The sequence below is a fragment of the Salmo salar genome, chromosome ssa16, assembly GCF_905237065.1.
Source record: "Salmo salar chromosome ssa16, Ssal_v3.1, whole genome shotgun sequence".
Classification (NCBI taxonomy): domain Eukaryota; kingdom Metazoa; phylum Chordata; class Actinopteri; order Salmoniformes; family Salmonidae; genus Salmo; species Salmo salar.
In genome coordinates, this window is record NC_059457.1 from 44,872,285 (window position 1) to 44,886,149 (window position 13,865).

General features: G+C 41.9%; 1 protein-coding gene across 1 annotated transcript in view; it reads left to right on the forward strand.

Annotated features, from left to right (window-relative positions):
• The window catches only part of LOC100195443 (zinc transporter 7), a 39,838-nt gene that overhangs the window by 11,014 nt on the left and 14,959 nt on the right, over window positions 1–13,865 (forward strand). The window contains exon 8 of the mRNA XM_014149426.2: window positions 1,733–1,868. Within this exon, the coding sequence (XP_014004901.1) occupies window positions 1,733–1,868 (136 nt within the window). The remainder of the gene's footprint in view (window positions 1–1,732; window positions 1,869–13,865) is intronic.

Genomic DNA, 13,865 nt, shown 5'->3' on the forward strand with positions numbered 1-13,865 from the left:
TATTTAAATGACTTGGCTAATTTGCCTAATCCAGCTATTGACTAATTTGTTCACCTACTGTATGTATACTGCGCACATTTATTTTTTTTATTTTTCTTTAAATATTTGCTTACACCACCATCCGTCACCTCCGTAATGGCCGATTTAGTGTTGAGATTGTAGTCATGAATTGTCATCCAGTTCAAGAGAAAAAATGTATTGTCTCGATTTGAAGTCTTCCTTTTTATACATAGGCCTACTTAAAACCTTATGTCTATCTGTTTGATTGTGTTTCTGACATCGCAGCCAAAACATTTGAAATGGTGTGAGATTATATGGGACTGGTCGTTGGTGGGGAACACTCAAGGCACCAAGTACATCTGAGGAGGAGTCCAGGAGCACTGTCACTTTAAACTGCTTTGTCCAGGCTTTTATGGGAAAGGGCTGAGAAGAGAAAGCAGTTTGTCCCTTTCACCCAGCGCATAGAGAGAAATTAAGAGAGAGCAAAAGAATGGGGCCTTTGGAGGCCTACTCAGGGGAAACACTGGACCCACACAGAAGTTGGGGTGGCAGAGGGAGCTCTGGAGAATGGAGGGAGATGGGAGAAAGAAAGGGGGGTGACAGTGCGATAGGTGACTTAACCCCTGTCCCTGTTTAGCCATTGGTTGAGGACCTTTCCTCTGCTACGGATTGAATTGTTATGAAGCTAGTCTATCCCAGGAGGTTGGTTGATATTTTCTTTGTCAGCCGTTGTGTTTTCTATATTCAAAGTGCACGGTACTTTTGGCATAGAATGACTTCCTCCTCAACATTCCTTTTCAACTTCAGTTTTCATCAAAAACCTTGCCACATCACAGGTCCTATGTCACTGTAATATTATGGCTCCTGTACAATTGCAGTGCTAGATTGGGCTTCAGAAAATGCCCCAAATCAAAGTTATAGGCACAGTAGCAATTTATAGTTTGTGGTTGAAGTGCCCCTTTAAAACACCTGGAAAAGGTTTTGAGGCTAAAACTTTTCTTGTGCATCAATTAATATAATTTCACTGTCTTAGCCTTTAAACATAATTGTTTTTATTCTCCACACCGAATAGGTGCAGTGAAATGTGTAGTAATAGTAGTACAGCGACCCTGGAGCAAATTAGGGTTAAGTGCCTTGCTCAAGGGCACATCGACAGATTTCTTTACCTTGTCGGCTCAGGTATTCAAACCAGCAACCTTTCGGTTCCATGCCCAACGCTCTAACCGCTAGGCTACCTGCCGCCTATATCTCAACTTCTGAAGGCTAACCCCAGCCGATCTCCAACAGTAATGCCATTCATGTAATGTTTCAATCGACGTGAATATGAAAGGACTAAACAAAAGGCTGTGTTGTGGGGAAATTAGAGTTGTATAACCTTTTGACCTTGGGGCTGTGGAGGGAAGTTGTAGCTTGCTCTCAAGGAGAGCGGAGCAATGCATAAGCCCATGGGAACACTGTGACATACATGATAATGTCAGTGGAAGTGAGTCCAGTGTCAGAGCTGCGCCTTACATACAGTCCAAACCAACCTCCTGCTCAACTGGGTTAAAAAAAACTTCAGTTGTAACTGACACAGTAGCTTGATTTCCAAAGTCAGAATACTTATGCGTTGAGCATGAATGTTAAAAAGGATGTATTTTTATTTATTTACTTCTGCCCAGTATTGCTTGCGGGACTTATTTGTAGATAAGGATGATATGAAATACTTATGACGACCAATGTTGTTTTGCAGGAGTGTTTTTACATATTGTAGCCGACACTCTGGGCAGCGTTGGAGTGATCATCTCAGCCATCCTGATGCAGAAGTATGACCTGATGATCGCTGACCCCATCTGCTCCATGTGCATCTCCATTCTGATCGGAGTCAGGTGAGATGACCGTACACAACAGTACATTCTCAACAGGTCACACACACTCATTTTACAGATATTCCCATAAAAGAGAAACTTAAAGGCCATCGTCAAACTCCTGCAGGAAAGTAGCACATACACTCAGGGCTAGGTTTAGAAAGGTTTTTCACCAGTACAGTTTGGAAGCATTATCTTCAGGATGGAACAAAATACCTTAAGTACAGCTCAAACCAGGACATACCTTTTAAGTTATATAACCTTTCTTTGTTTGATTTTTGCACTAGTGCAAACACTTCTTAAAACACGACCCATAAGTTGTGATTTTGGACTCATTAGTGTAGTTTACTTTGATTGTTTTTGACTTGCCATGGTAGCAGAGAACTCCAGAGAAATTTCACAATCCCCATCCATTGAATGCTCCACAAGTAGGGCCACACCCAAGGAATATTGCACACTGGCTTCTCCCATGACACTGAATATATGTATTCGTATCCAGCTTAATGTCTTTAGTAGGGCTGTGATGATGCCAGTATTACAATATTTTTTCAATGGCAAAAATGAACTCTGATCCTTTTAGGTTCTGAACAAACAGCGTAACAACTCAAACTGACAACTAGAAAAAGCTCAAACCAAGTTTATTCACCCACTGGGTCATACAGCTGCAAAGACAAAGCATGATTACACAATCACATATATTTATACCCTCCTAAGTGGGGTCAATCCTTACACATCTAGACAGCCAATAATACATCTCTGTAGCTAGTCAGGAACTTAATTGGTTCCTCTCACTGGTGTAGTCATGGCCCTGCCTGATGCTAGAACCTTCGTGGGGGTGAAATGCACAGTATCAGTCAAAAGTTTGGACACACCTACTCATTCAAGGGTTTTTCTTTATTTTTCTATTTTCTACATTGTAGAATAATAGTGAAGACATCAAAACTATGAAATAACATGTGGTAACCAAAAAAGTGTTAAACAAATCAAAATAAATGTTTATATTTGAGGTTCTTCAAATAGCCACCCTTTGCCTTGATGACAGCTTTGAACACCAGGCATTCTCTCAACCAGCTTCATGAGGAATACTTTTCCAACAGTCTTGAAGGAGTTCCCACCTATGCTGAGCACTTGTTGGCTGCTTTTCTTCACTCTGCAGTCCAACTCATCCCAAACCATCTCTATTGGTTTGAGGTCGGGTGATTGTGGAAGCCAGGTCATCTGATGCAGCACTCCATCACTCTCCTTCTTGGTCAAATAGCCCTTACCCAGCCTGCAGGTGTATGTTGGGTCATTGTCCTGTTGAAAAACAAATGCTAGTCCCACTACAGTGCCTTGGAAAAGTATTCACCCCCCTTGGCGTTTTCCATATTTTGTTGCATTACAACCTGTATTTAAATGGATTTTTATTTGGATTTCATGTAATGGACATACACAAAATAGTCCAAATTGGGGAAGTGAAATGAAAAAAATAACTTGTTTCAAAAAATTCTAGAAGTTAGTGGTGCATGCATATGTATTCACCCCTTTGCTATGAAGCCCCTAAATAAGATCTGGGACAACCAGTTAACTTCAGAAGTCACAATTAGATTGCACACAGGTGGACTTTAACTAAGTGTCACATGATCTCAGTATATATACACCTGTTCTGAAAGGCCCCGGAGTCTGCAACACCACTAAGCAAGGGGCACAACCAACAAGTGGTGCTATGAAGACCAAGGAGCTCTCCAAACAGGTCAGGGACAAAGTTGTGGAGAAGTACAGATCAGGGTTTGGTTCTAAAAAAAATATCAAACTTTGAACATCCCATGGAGCACCATTTAAATCCAATCCAAGAATATGGCACAACAACAAACCTGCCAAGAGAGGGCCGCCCGCCAAAACTCACGGACCAGGCAAGGAGGGCATTAATCAGAGAGGCAACAAAGAGACCAAAGATAACCCTGAAGGAGCTGCAAAGCTCGACAGCGGAGATTTGTATTATCTGTCCATAGGACCACTTTAAGCTGTACTCTCACAGAGCTGGGCTTTACAGAAGAGTGTCCAGAAAAAAATAAGCAAACATGTTTGGTGTTTGCCAAAAGGCATGTGGGATACTCCCCAAACATATGCAAGAAGGTACTCTGGTCAGATGAGACTAAAATGTAGCTTTTTGCCCATCAAGAAAAACGCTATGTCTGGCGTAAACTATCAACCTGAGAACAACATCCCCACAGTGAAGCATGGTGGTGGCAGCATCAGCAAAACACCTCAACACCATCACACCTCCATGCTTCACGATGGAAACCACACATGCGGAGATCATCCATTCACCGACTCTGCGTCTCACAAAGACACGGCGGTTGGAACTAAAAATCTCAGATTTGGACTCATCAGACCAAAGGACAGATTTTCACCGGTCTAATGTCCATTGCTCGTGTTTCTTGACCCAAGCAAGTCTTTTCTTCTTATTGGTTTCCTTTAGTAGTGGTTTCTTTGCAGCCATTCAACCATGAAGGCCTGATGCACGCAATCTCCTCTGAACAGTTGATGTGTCTTACTTGAACTGTGAAGCATTTATTTGAGCTGCAATTTCTGAGGCTGTTAACTCTCTATTGAACTTAGCCTCTGCAGCAGCGGTAACTCGGTCTTCCATTCCTGTGGCGGTCTTCATGAGAGCTAGTTTCATCATAGCGCTTGATGGTTTTTGCCACTGCACTTGAAGAAACGTTCAAAGTTCTTGAAATGTACGCATTGACTGACCTTCATGTCTTAAAGTAATGATGGACTATCGTTTCTCTTTGCTTGTTTGAGCTGTTCTTGCCATAATATGGACTTGGTCTTTTACCAAATAGGGTTATCATCTGTATACCACCCCAACCTTGTCACAACACAACTGATTGGCTAAAACGCATTAAGAAAGAAATTCCACAAATTAACTTTTAAGAAGGCACACCTGTTGATTGAAATGCATTCCAGGTGACTACCTCATGAAGCTGGTTAGAGAATGCAAAGATGTCATCAAGGCGAAGGGTGGCTACTTTGAAGAATCTCAAATATAAAATGTATTTTGATTTGTTTGGTTTTTGGTATTTTATTAGGATCCCCATTTAGATATTGCAAAAGCAGCAGCTATTCTTCCTGGGGTCCACACGAAACATAATACAGAACATCATTAGACAAGAACAGCTCAAGGACAGAACTACATACATTTTTAAAAAGGCACACGTAGTCTACATATCAATGCAAACACACAAACTAGGTCAAATAAGAGAGAGGTGTTGTGCCGCGGGGTGTTGCTTTATCTGTTTTTTGAAACCAGGTTTGCTGTTTATTTGAGCAATATGAAATGGAAGTTCCATGCAATAAGGGCTCTATATTATACTGTATGTTTTCTTGAATTTGTTCAGGATTTGGGGACTATGAAAAGACCCCTTGTGGCATGTCTGATGGGATAAGTGTGTGTGTCAGAGCTGTGTAAGTTGACTATGCAAACAATTTGGGATTTTCAACACAATGTTTCTTATAAAAAGAAGTGATGCAGTCAGTCTCTCCTCAACTCTTAGCCAAGAGAGACTGGCATTCATAGTATTAGCTCTCTGATTACAATTAAGAGCAAAACGTACCGCTCTGTTCTGGGCCAGCTGCAGCTTAACTAGGTCTTTCCTTGCAGCACTGGACCACACGACTGGACAATAATCAAGATTAGACAAAACTAGAGCCTGCAGAACTTGCTTTTTGGAGTGTGGTGTCAAAAGCAGAGCATCTCTTTATTACGGCTAGACCTCTTCCCATCTTTGCAGTCATTGAATCTATATATTTTGACCATGACAGTTTACAATCTAAGGTAACGCCAAGATATTTAGTCTCCTCAACTTGCTCAACAGCCACACCATTCATTACCAGATTCAGCTGAGGTCTAGCACTTAAGGAATGATTTGTACCAAATACAATGCTCTTAGTTTTAGAGATGTTCAGGACAAGTTTATTACTGGCCACCCATTTCAAAACACACTGCAACTCTAAGTGTTTCAGTGACTTCATTAGCTGTCGTTGCCGATGCATATATGGTTGAAACATCCGCATACATGGACACGTGCTTTGTTTAATGCTAGTGGAAGGTCATTGGTAAAAATAGAAAAGAGTAGAGAGCCTAGAGAGCTGTCCTGCGGTACACCACACTTTACATGTTTGACATTAGACGCTTCCATTAAAGAAAACCCTTTTAGTTCTATTAGATTGCCATATCGTGGATTCAGAGCTGAGGTTGAAAAGCCATAGCACTTAAGTTTTTTCAACAACTGGTTGTGGTCAATAATATCAAAGGCTGCACTGAAATCTAACAGTACAGCTCCCACAATCTTCTTATTATCAATTTCTTTCAACCAATCATCAGTCATTTGTCAGTGCAGTACATGTTGAGTGCCCTTCTCTATAAGCATGCTGAAAGTCTGTTGCTAATTTCTTTACAGAGAAATAGCATTGTATTTGGTCAAACACATTTTTTCCAACAGTTAGAACCAGTAAAGGCCGCTTTACCACTCTTGGGTAGCGGAATTACTTTGGCTTCCCTCCAGGCCTGAGGACAAAGACTTTCCTCTAGGCTAAGATTAAAAATATGACACAGAGGATGGTAGCTGACTCTATAGCCACTCCTAAGTAGCTTTCCATCTTAGTTGTCAATGCCAGGAGGTTTGTCATTATTGATCGTTAACAATAATTTTTCCACCTCTCCCACACTAACTTTACAAAATTCAAACTTGCACTGCTTTTCTTCCATTATTTATTTTTTATACATGAATATAATTGCTCACTTTGTTGTGGGCATTTCCTGCCTAAGTCTGCCCACTATGCCAATTAAATAATCATTCAAATAATTGGCAACATCAAATGGTTTTGTGATGAATAAGCCATCTGATTCGATGAAAGATGTTGAATTTGGCTTTCTTCCCATAATTTCAAGTTTGTTCCATCATTCTTTATATCATTGATCTTGGCTTCATAATAACGTTTCTTTGTTTTGTTGAGTTTAGTCACATAATTTGCAGTAAGCCAGTCAGATGTACAGCCAGACTTATTAGCCACTCCGTTTTCCCCTCTTTCAACAATAGTTTTTCAATTCCTCATCAATCAATGGAGCCTTAACAGTTCTAACAGTCAGTTTCTTAACAGGTGCATGTTTATCAATTTAACACTTTTTGGGGTTACTACATGATTCCATATGTGTTATTTCATAATTTCATTATTATTCAATGTAGAAAATAGTAAAAAATAAAGAAAAACCCTTGAATGAGTAGGTGTCCAACTTTTCACTGGTACTGTATGTTTGTGATAGAGGACTGTAGTAGGTGAGTCATTGTGGGGGGCCCCCCTCCCAGAGGTTTCTCAACTAATTAATTAATTCTCAAATCATCTGTTGACTTGACCTCGAGCCAAATTCCTCCCTCCCTCCATAGTTCCAGACAACCTGCCTTATCAGGAATTAAAACTAGACTGTTGCCCTTTTGCCTTCCTCCATAGGACCAGAATATGAACTTTCTGCATTTCCCCTTGTCTCACTCAGTAACTTTCCATAGCTCAAATTCCTATCCACCTTTCATTGACCCCAACCTATACATTCCTTATACATGTAAAGTAATCAATAAGTTCTAGTATGGAAACATGAGTAAGTATATTTCAACAGTCCTTTAAAAACCTGTATGTAAAATATTGTGTGCTTTAGCTTGCAAAATAAATAATTTTGACTCTGGATGACAACCTAATGAAGTTTTGTTTCCAACATTAGTTTTCCTAAAGAACTAAAATCTTTTTATTTCTTTGCCACGACACTAACGAGTATCGCGATACTGGTATTGTCCCGGCCCTAGTCTTTAGTGGTGGATCAGTCTTCACCGTAGACACACTGCTCCTGGTGCTGCAGAACAAGATGGAATGACAGAGAAGGCCTGCATGCATTCAGTCATGTTTCGCTGCTTCAAACTGTCCGCTGTTAATCTTTCTCAAACGCTGCTGCCACCACCACTGTAAGGGGTCTTTGTGTCTCCCAGAACATATGGCATCCCAGAAATCATTCTCTGTCCCGCTTTGTAGCATTCTTCAAACATTTACTGCCATGATGCTGCCAAGTAGACTTTTTTATGCTGTGTAAGATTCATGCTCTATACACAAAGGGTTGGATTTAATCTGAATCACCGAAGTATTGCGGAAGATCCGCGTTATAGCTCGATTTAAATGCAATATTCCCTCTTTCGCGGAGACTGCATTCACGGTAAATGCTGCATATGTCGGCTCAATCGGAAATGACCTTTTTACATTTTAACGCAGATCTTCAGTGATACAGATTGAACCCAGCCCTAAAGAATGCCCAGCATTAATTGGGATGCTCTGTGTAGTCTGTATCTGACTTAGGGAGCTGAAGTCAACATGACTTGTGATTACATCAGGTTTCAGCCCAACATAACTTTTCCTTGATCACCTCGCCATTCCCAACAGAGACAGTGGTAGGTGCTGTAGCCCAAATAGTAGTCAGCGTGTGGCCCTACGAGAAGTCAGAGGTGACATTTTGGCATCTTAACAATATATCTTGCTTTTCATATTTTGTTACCCAGTGATTGATGGAACTACTGTGATCCAGAGGCTTTATTTGGTGAGGAATGGGTCTCGAGACCCAGAGCAGGAAAGAGGCATGAGTAGTCTCCATAGTGGCTCTGCCGCTCATGTTTTAGGGTGATTTTCCTTGGTGTGCCACTGTCCTCTGAAGTTGTACAGTAAAGACAAAGCGTTCAGGGAGTGGTCCCCTTTATGCAAATGATAAACTCAGTGAGTACAGCCTCTCTGGTAGACTTGTTCTCCATTTCATAGCGTTTGAGTCAACTCTTTCTTCCTATCTGGAATGTGACTGTTCTGTTCATATCTGTGAACAAAGCCATCCTTGAGTGTGAATTTCTCCATCTTTCTCTGCCTGAGTGGGGTTTTGTCATTGAGACTTAAGCCAAAGAGTTTTTGTCGTTAGCCATCCATGAAAGGCTATTTATTTATTTTTTTACAGTTCACATGTTAGACAGTAAGGACAAGGGAACCCGCCTAGGCCTATTTTACAGCATGTTGCGTTCCTTCTTGGAACAGAGCGAGTCTCATGAAGGACTCATTTTAATACAGGTGCGATATGGGACAAGTGAGGGAAGAAGGAAAAGGGGGGAGGAGCAATTAAATAGTCCATAAAACAATGAGAAGCAGATGTAAGCCCCAATCTAAGACAAATTTAAAAACATACAATTAACCTTAACTTTGTAAAAGCACCTCATCTGCAACAGTTCTTGGCGTATTATTTCAGAATTTTTGAGCTTGTGTTTGTTAATTGGCTGGATGGGAGAGAGAGGGAGGCTGTCAACCAGGGATTTGAAAAAATGTCCCCTTTGTGGCCATTTTGTCCCCCACTCAGAATGTTGTGCGGGTTCAGAGATGCATTTTCCACAGGCCTTGGTATATGTCATGTTTTGCCGTGAATATTTGTTTTTGTTTTGAGATTAATCACCTTCCTGTTAACCTCCCTGGGCAAGCGTCCCACCTAGTCAACAGCCAGTGGAATCGCGTGGCGCGAAATACAAATACCTCAAATGCTATAACTTCAATTTCTCCAATATATGACTATTTTACACCATTTTAAAGACAAGACTCTCGTTAATCTAACCACACTGTCCGATTTCAAAAAGACTTTACAGCGAAAGCAAAACATTAGATTGTCAGGAGAGTACCCTGCCAAAAATAATCACACAGCTAAATGCAGCACTAACCTTTGATCTTCATCAGATGACACTCCTAGGACATTATGTTATACAATACATGCATGTTTTGTTCAATCAAGTTCATATTTATATCAAAAACCAGCTTTTTACATTAGCATGTGATGTTCAGAACTAGCATATCCACCGTAAACTTCCGGTGAATTTACTTAATTAATCACGATTAACGTTCACAAAATACATAACAATTATTTTAAGAATTATAGATAAAGAACTCCTTTATGCAATCGCGGTGTCTGATTTTAAAATAGCTTTTCGGCGAAAGCACATTTTGCAATATTCTGAGTAGATTGCCCGGCCATCACGGCTAGCTAATTTGGCACTCACCAAACTCAGATTTACTATAAGAAAAATTTGATTACCTTTGCTGTTCTTCGTCAGAATGCACTCCCAGGACTTCTACTTCAACAACAAATGTTGTTTTGGTTCGAAATAATCCATAGTTATCTAAATACCTCCGTTTTGTTCGTGCGTTCAGATCAGTATCCGAAGGGTGATGCGCGAGCGCATTTCGTGACAAATGTCAAAATATTCCATTACCGTACTTCGAAGCATGTCAACCTCTGTTTAAAATCAATTTTTATGCCATTTTTCTCGTAAAATAGCGATAGTATTCCAACCGGGCGACGTTGTATTCATTCAAAGAGAGAAAGAAAAACATGGAGAATTCACATGAACGCGCATCTCCAGTGTCACTGTTCTCAGCCTGACCACTCACAAAATCTCCTGCTGTTTTTCGCCCATAGACTGGAGAGACGTCATTCCACTTTCTGGCGCCTTCTGAGAGCCAATGGAAGCCAATGGAATGCTATATTTTCGATAGAGATGCCGCAGAAGGAGAACAAATTGTCAGACAGGGCACTTCCTGTATGGAATCTTCTCAGGTTTTGGCCTGCCATATGAGTTCTGTTATACTCACAGACACCATTCAAACAGTTTTAGAAACTTTAGGGTGTTTTCTATCCAAATCTACTAATTATATGCATATTCTTGTTTCTGGGCAAGAGTAGTAACCAGTTTAAATCGGGTATGTTTTTTATCCGGCCGTGCAAATACTGCCCCCTAGCCCCAACAGGTTAAAGTTCCGTGTAAAGTTGCTTTGGGGCCTTGTGTTGTGATATCTTGATTAAAAATGTCGGCACTGGAAACAGTGTTGAATTAATTCCAGAAGTCAAAAGTGAGAGATTTGGAAAGAGAACATGTAATTACTTGAAGTAGCCTATATTCGCTACAGTTCTTTGCGCCAAGGAATTGAATGGCCATCATCGATTGTGGGATTCAAGATTCATACAATATTGGCCCACAGATATAATTTACTATTTGATTACCCAGTGAAATGGAGCGTAGTTCTTCTAGTGCGAATTCATGAGTTTTTGTTATTGGACCGGCAGAGGGACAGTGGGTTGTTTGGAGAAATGGATGTCATTTTGCGCTGTATCTTTTACTGACGTTGACCACATTTGAGGCTGGAGGACAATTAAGGGGAGGGGGGCAGCTTCTCCCTCCTCCTTGAAGGATGTCTCACCTAGCCATTTTAAGATGAATGCACTAATTGTAAATTGCTCTGGATAAGAGTGTATGCTAAATGACTAAAATGTAAGGCCTGGTGGCTGCTGGCCTCACACCAGGGAGGGGTATCTGGGCTGGCTGAGGACAGATGGAACAGTCTGCGCAGCCTGTGATTAGTGAGTGGAGAGCAGTGGTTAGAGGCCCCTCCAGCCCCCTTGGCTCTCTATGGCGTTGTGTGTTTGCTGGGACCCCATGTGGGACCAAGAGCCAGGGTGAGAATCCTCTCTTCCTGTGGGAGGAAAAGCAGCCAAAGGCTAGGTAATGACTCCAGGTGAAAGCCTGGAAACCAGATATGGTAGGTGTGAATAAATTAGCACGGGCTATGTAAATACAAGCACTAATCAAGGCCTTTGGGCATGGTGATTTGGCTCTGAAATTATATGGATGACTATGGCCCTATTCCCACTACAAGAGATGGACATTCTGAGGAGCGGAGTGGCGAAAGAGATTTCTACTTTTCAATTCGCATTACATCCTTGCCTTGTGTTGTGACTGGCAATGTGACGTTCTTGGTCTGCAGCTCAAATTGACCGTGAATATCACAGGTTTGTGTTTACTGGCTAGTGGCCAGTAAACTATTTCACAATCCAAGCAAATTGTCTTCCAAAACCAGGGTTGGGGAGTAACGGATTACATGTAAGGGATTACAACAAAAAAACTACCTGTAATCCGTTACCAGCAAAAAATATTGTAATCAGATTACAGATACTTTTGAAAAACTTGATGATACTTTCAGGATTACATTTAAATTCAAAGGATCATTGACCCTTTTCAGTTTTCCAAATGACGTTCAAATCTGAAAAAAGCGCAAGTTTAAATTTGTACAACGTGAGCGAGTCTAACCATAAATCAGAGACCACTATGATGGCACACCAAATGTTTTAGATGGATTGCAGGAAGAGGCTTTTGTAGGCTATGTCTTCCAATGGTGCGACTGCTGTCGGCACCCAAAGATTTTCCAACTTGAAAAAAACACTTGGAGGTAAGGATGACAGCAGTGATGTAGTCTACGGTGATACGGATATCACTTATTATTGACATCTACGTAGCGCATTGATGTGAATAACACATTTTACATTTTAGTCATTTAGTAGACGCTCTTATCCAGAGCGACTTACAGTAGTGAATGCACCCATTTCATTTCATGCATATTTTATTTTGTACTGGCCCCCCGTGGGAAGAAAAACCCATAACCCTGGCGTTGCAAACACCATGCTCTACCAACTGAGCCACAGGGAAGGCATAACACTGCTGCTTTCTCATTTAGCTATTTGCGCCTTACAAATTGTTGTTGTGGATGGCTGTTCACAAATCTAAATCTGTATTTGAACCCAGTAACGGTTGAGAATTCAATAAGTTTTAAGCTGCCTATCAATCATTGTTTTTAAAACTAGTGGACAGCCAGTGAAAAAGCACTATTGCAACAGCTGCGAAGGGTGGATCCCAGCCTATGGAATAAAAGTAGGGCTTTTATTACTCAATCTAATTCATGTTGATTTTTTTTTATCCATAGGTCTAATGGAAACATGCTCAAATTCAAACACCTTTTGGTAGACTTAAAGTGGCAATCTTTGGGGCGGCAGGAAGCCTAGTGGTTAGAGCGTTGGGCCAGTAACAGAAAGATTGCTAGATTGAATCCCCGGCGCACCTCTTTGATTCAGAGGGGTTGGGTTAATTGCGGAAGACGCATTTCAGTTGAATACATTTACAGTTACGTAATTTAGCAGACGCTCTTATCCAGAACGACTTACAAACTGGTGCATTCACCTTATGATATCCAGTGGAACAACCACTTTACAATAGTACATCCTATATATTTTTTTCGGGGGGGTTAGAAGGATTACTTTATCCTATCCCAGGTATTCCTTAAAGAGGTGGGGTTTCAGGTGTCTCCGGAAGGTGGTGATTGACTCCGCTGTCCTGGCGTCGTGAGGGAGCTTGTTCCACCATTGGGGTGCCAGAGCAGCGAACAGTTTTGACTGGGCTGAGCGGGAACTGTGCTTCCGCAGAGGTAGGGAGGCGAGCAGGCCAGAGGTGGATGAACGCAGTGACCTTCTTTGGGTGTAGGGACTGATCAGAGCCTGAAGGTACGGAGGTGCCGTTCCCCTCACAGCTCCGTAGGCAAGCACCATGGTCTTGTAGCAGATGCGAGCTTCAACTGGAAGCCAGTGGAGTGTGCGGAGGAGCGGGGTGACGTGAGAGAACTTGGGAAGGTTGAACACCAGACGGGCTGCGGCGTTCTGGATGAGTTGTAGGGGTTTAATGGCACAGGCAGGGAGCCCCGCCAGCAGCGAGTTGCAGTAATCCAGACGGGAGATGACAAGTGCCTGGATTAGGACCTGCGCCGCTTCCTCTGCGAATGTTGTAGAGCATGAACCTACAGGATCGGGTCACCGCCTTGATGTTAGCGGAGAACGACAGGGTGTTGTCCAGGGTCACGCCAAGGCTCTTAGCACTCTGGGAGGAGGACACAATGGAGTTGTCAACCGTGATGGCGAGATCATGGAACGGGCAGTCCTTCCCGGGAGGAAGAGCAGCGCCGTCTTGCCGAGGTTCAGCTTGAGGTGGTGATCCGTCATCCACACTGATATGTCTGCCAGACATGCAGAGATGCGATTCGCCACCTGGTTATCAGAATGGGGAAAGGAGAAGATTAATTGTGTGTCATCTG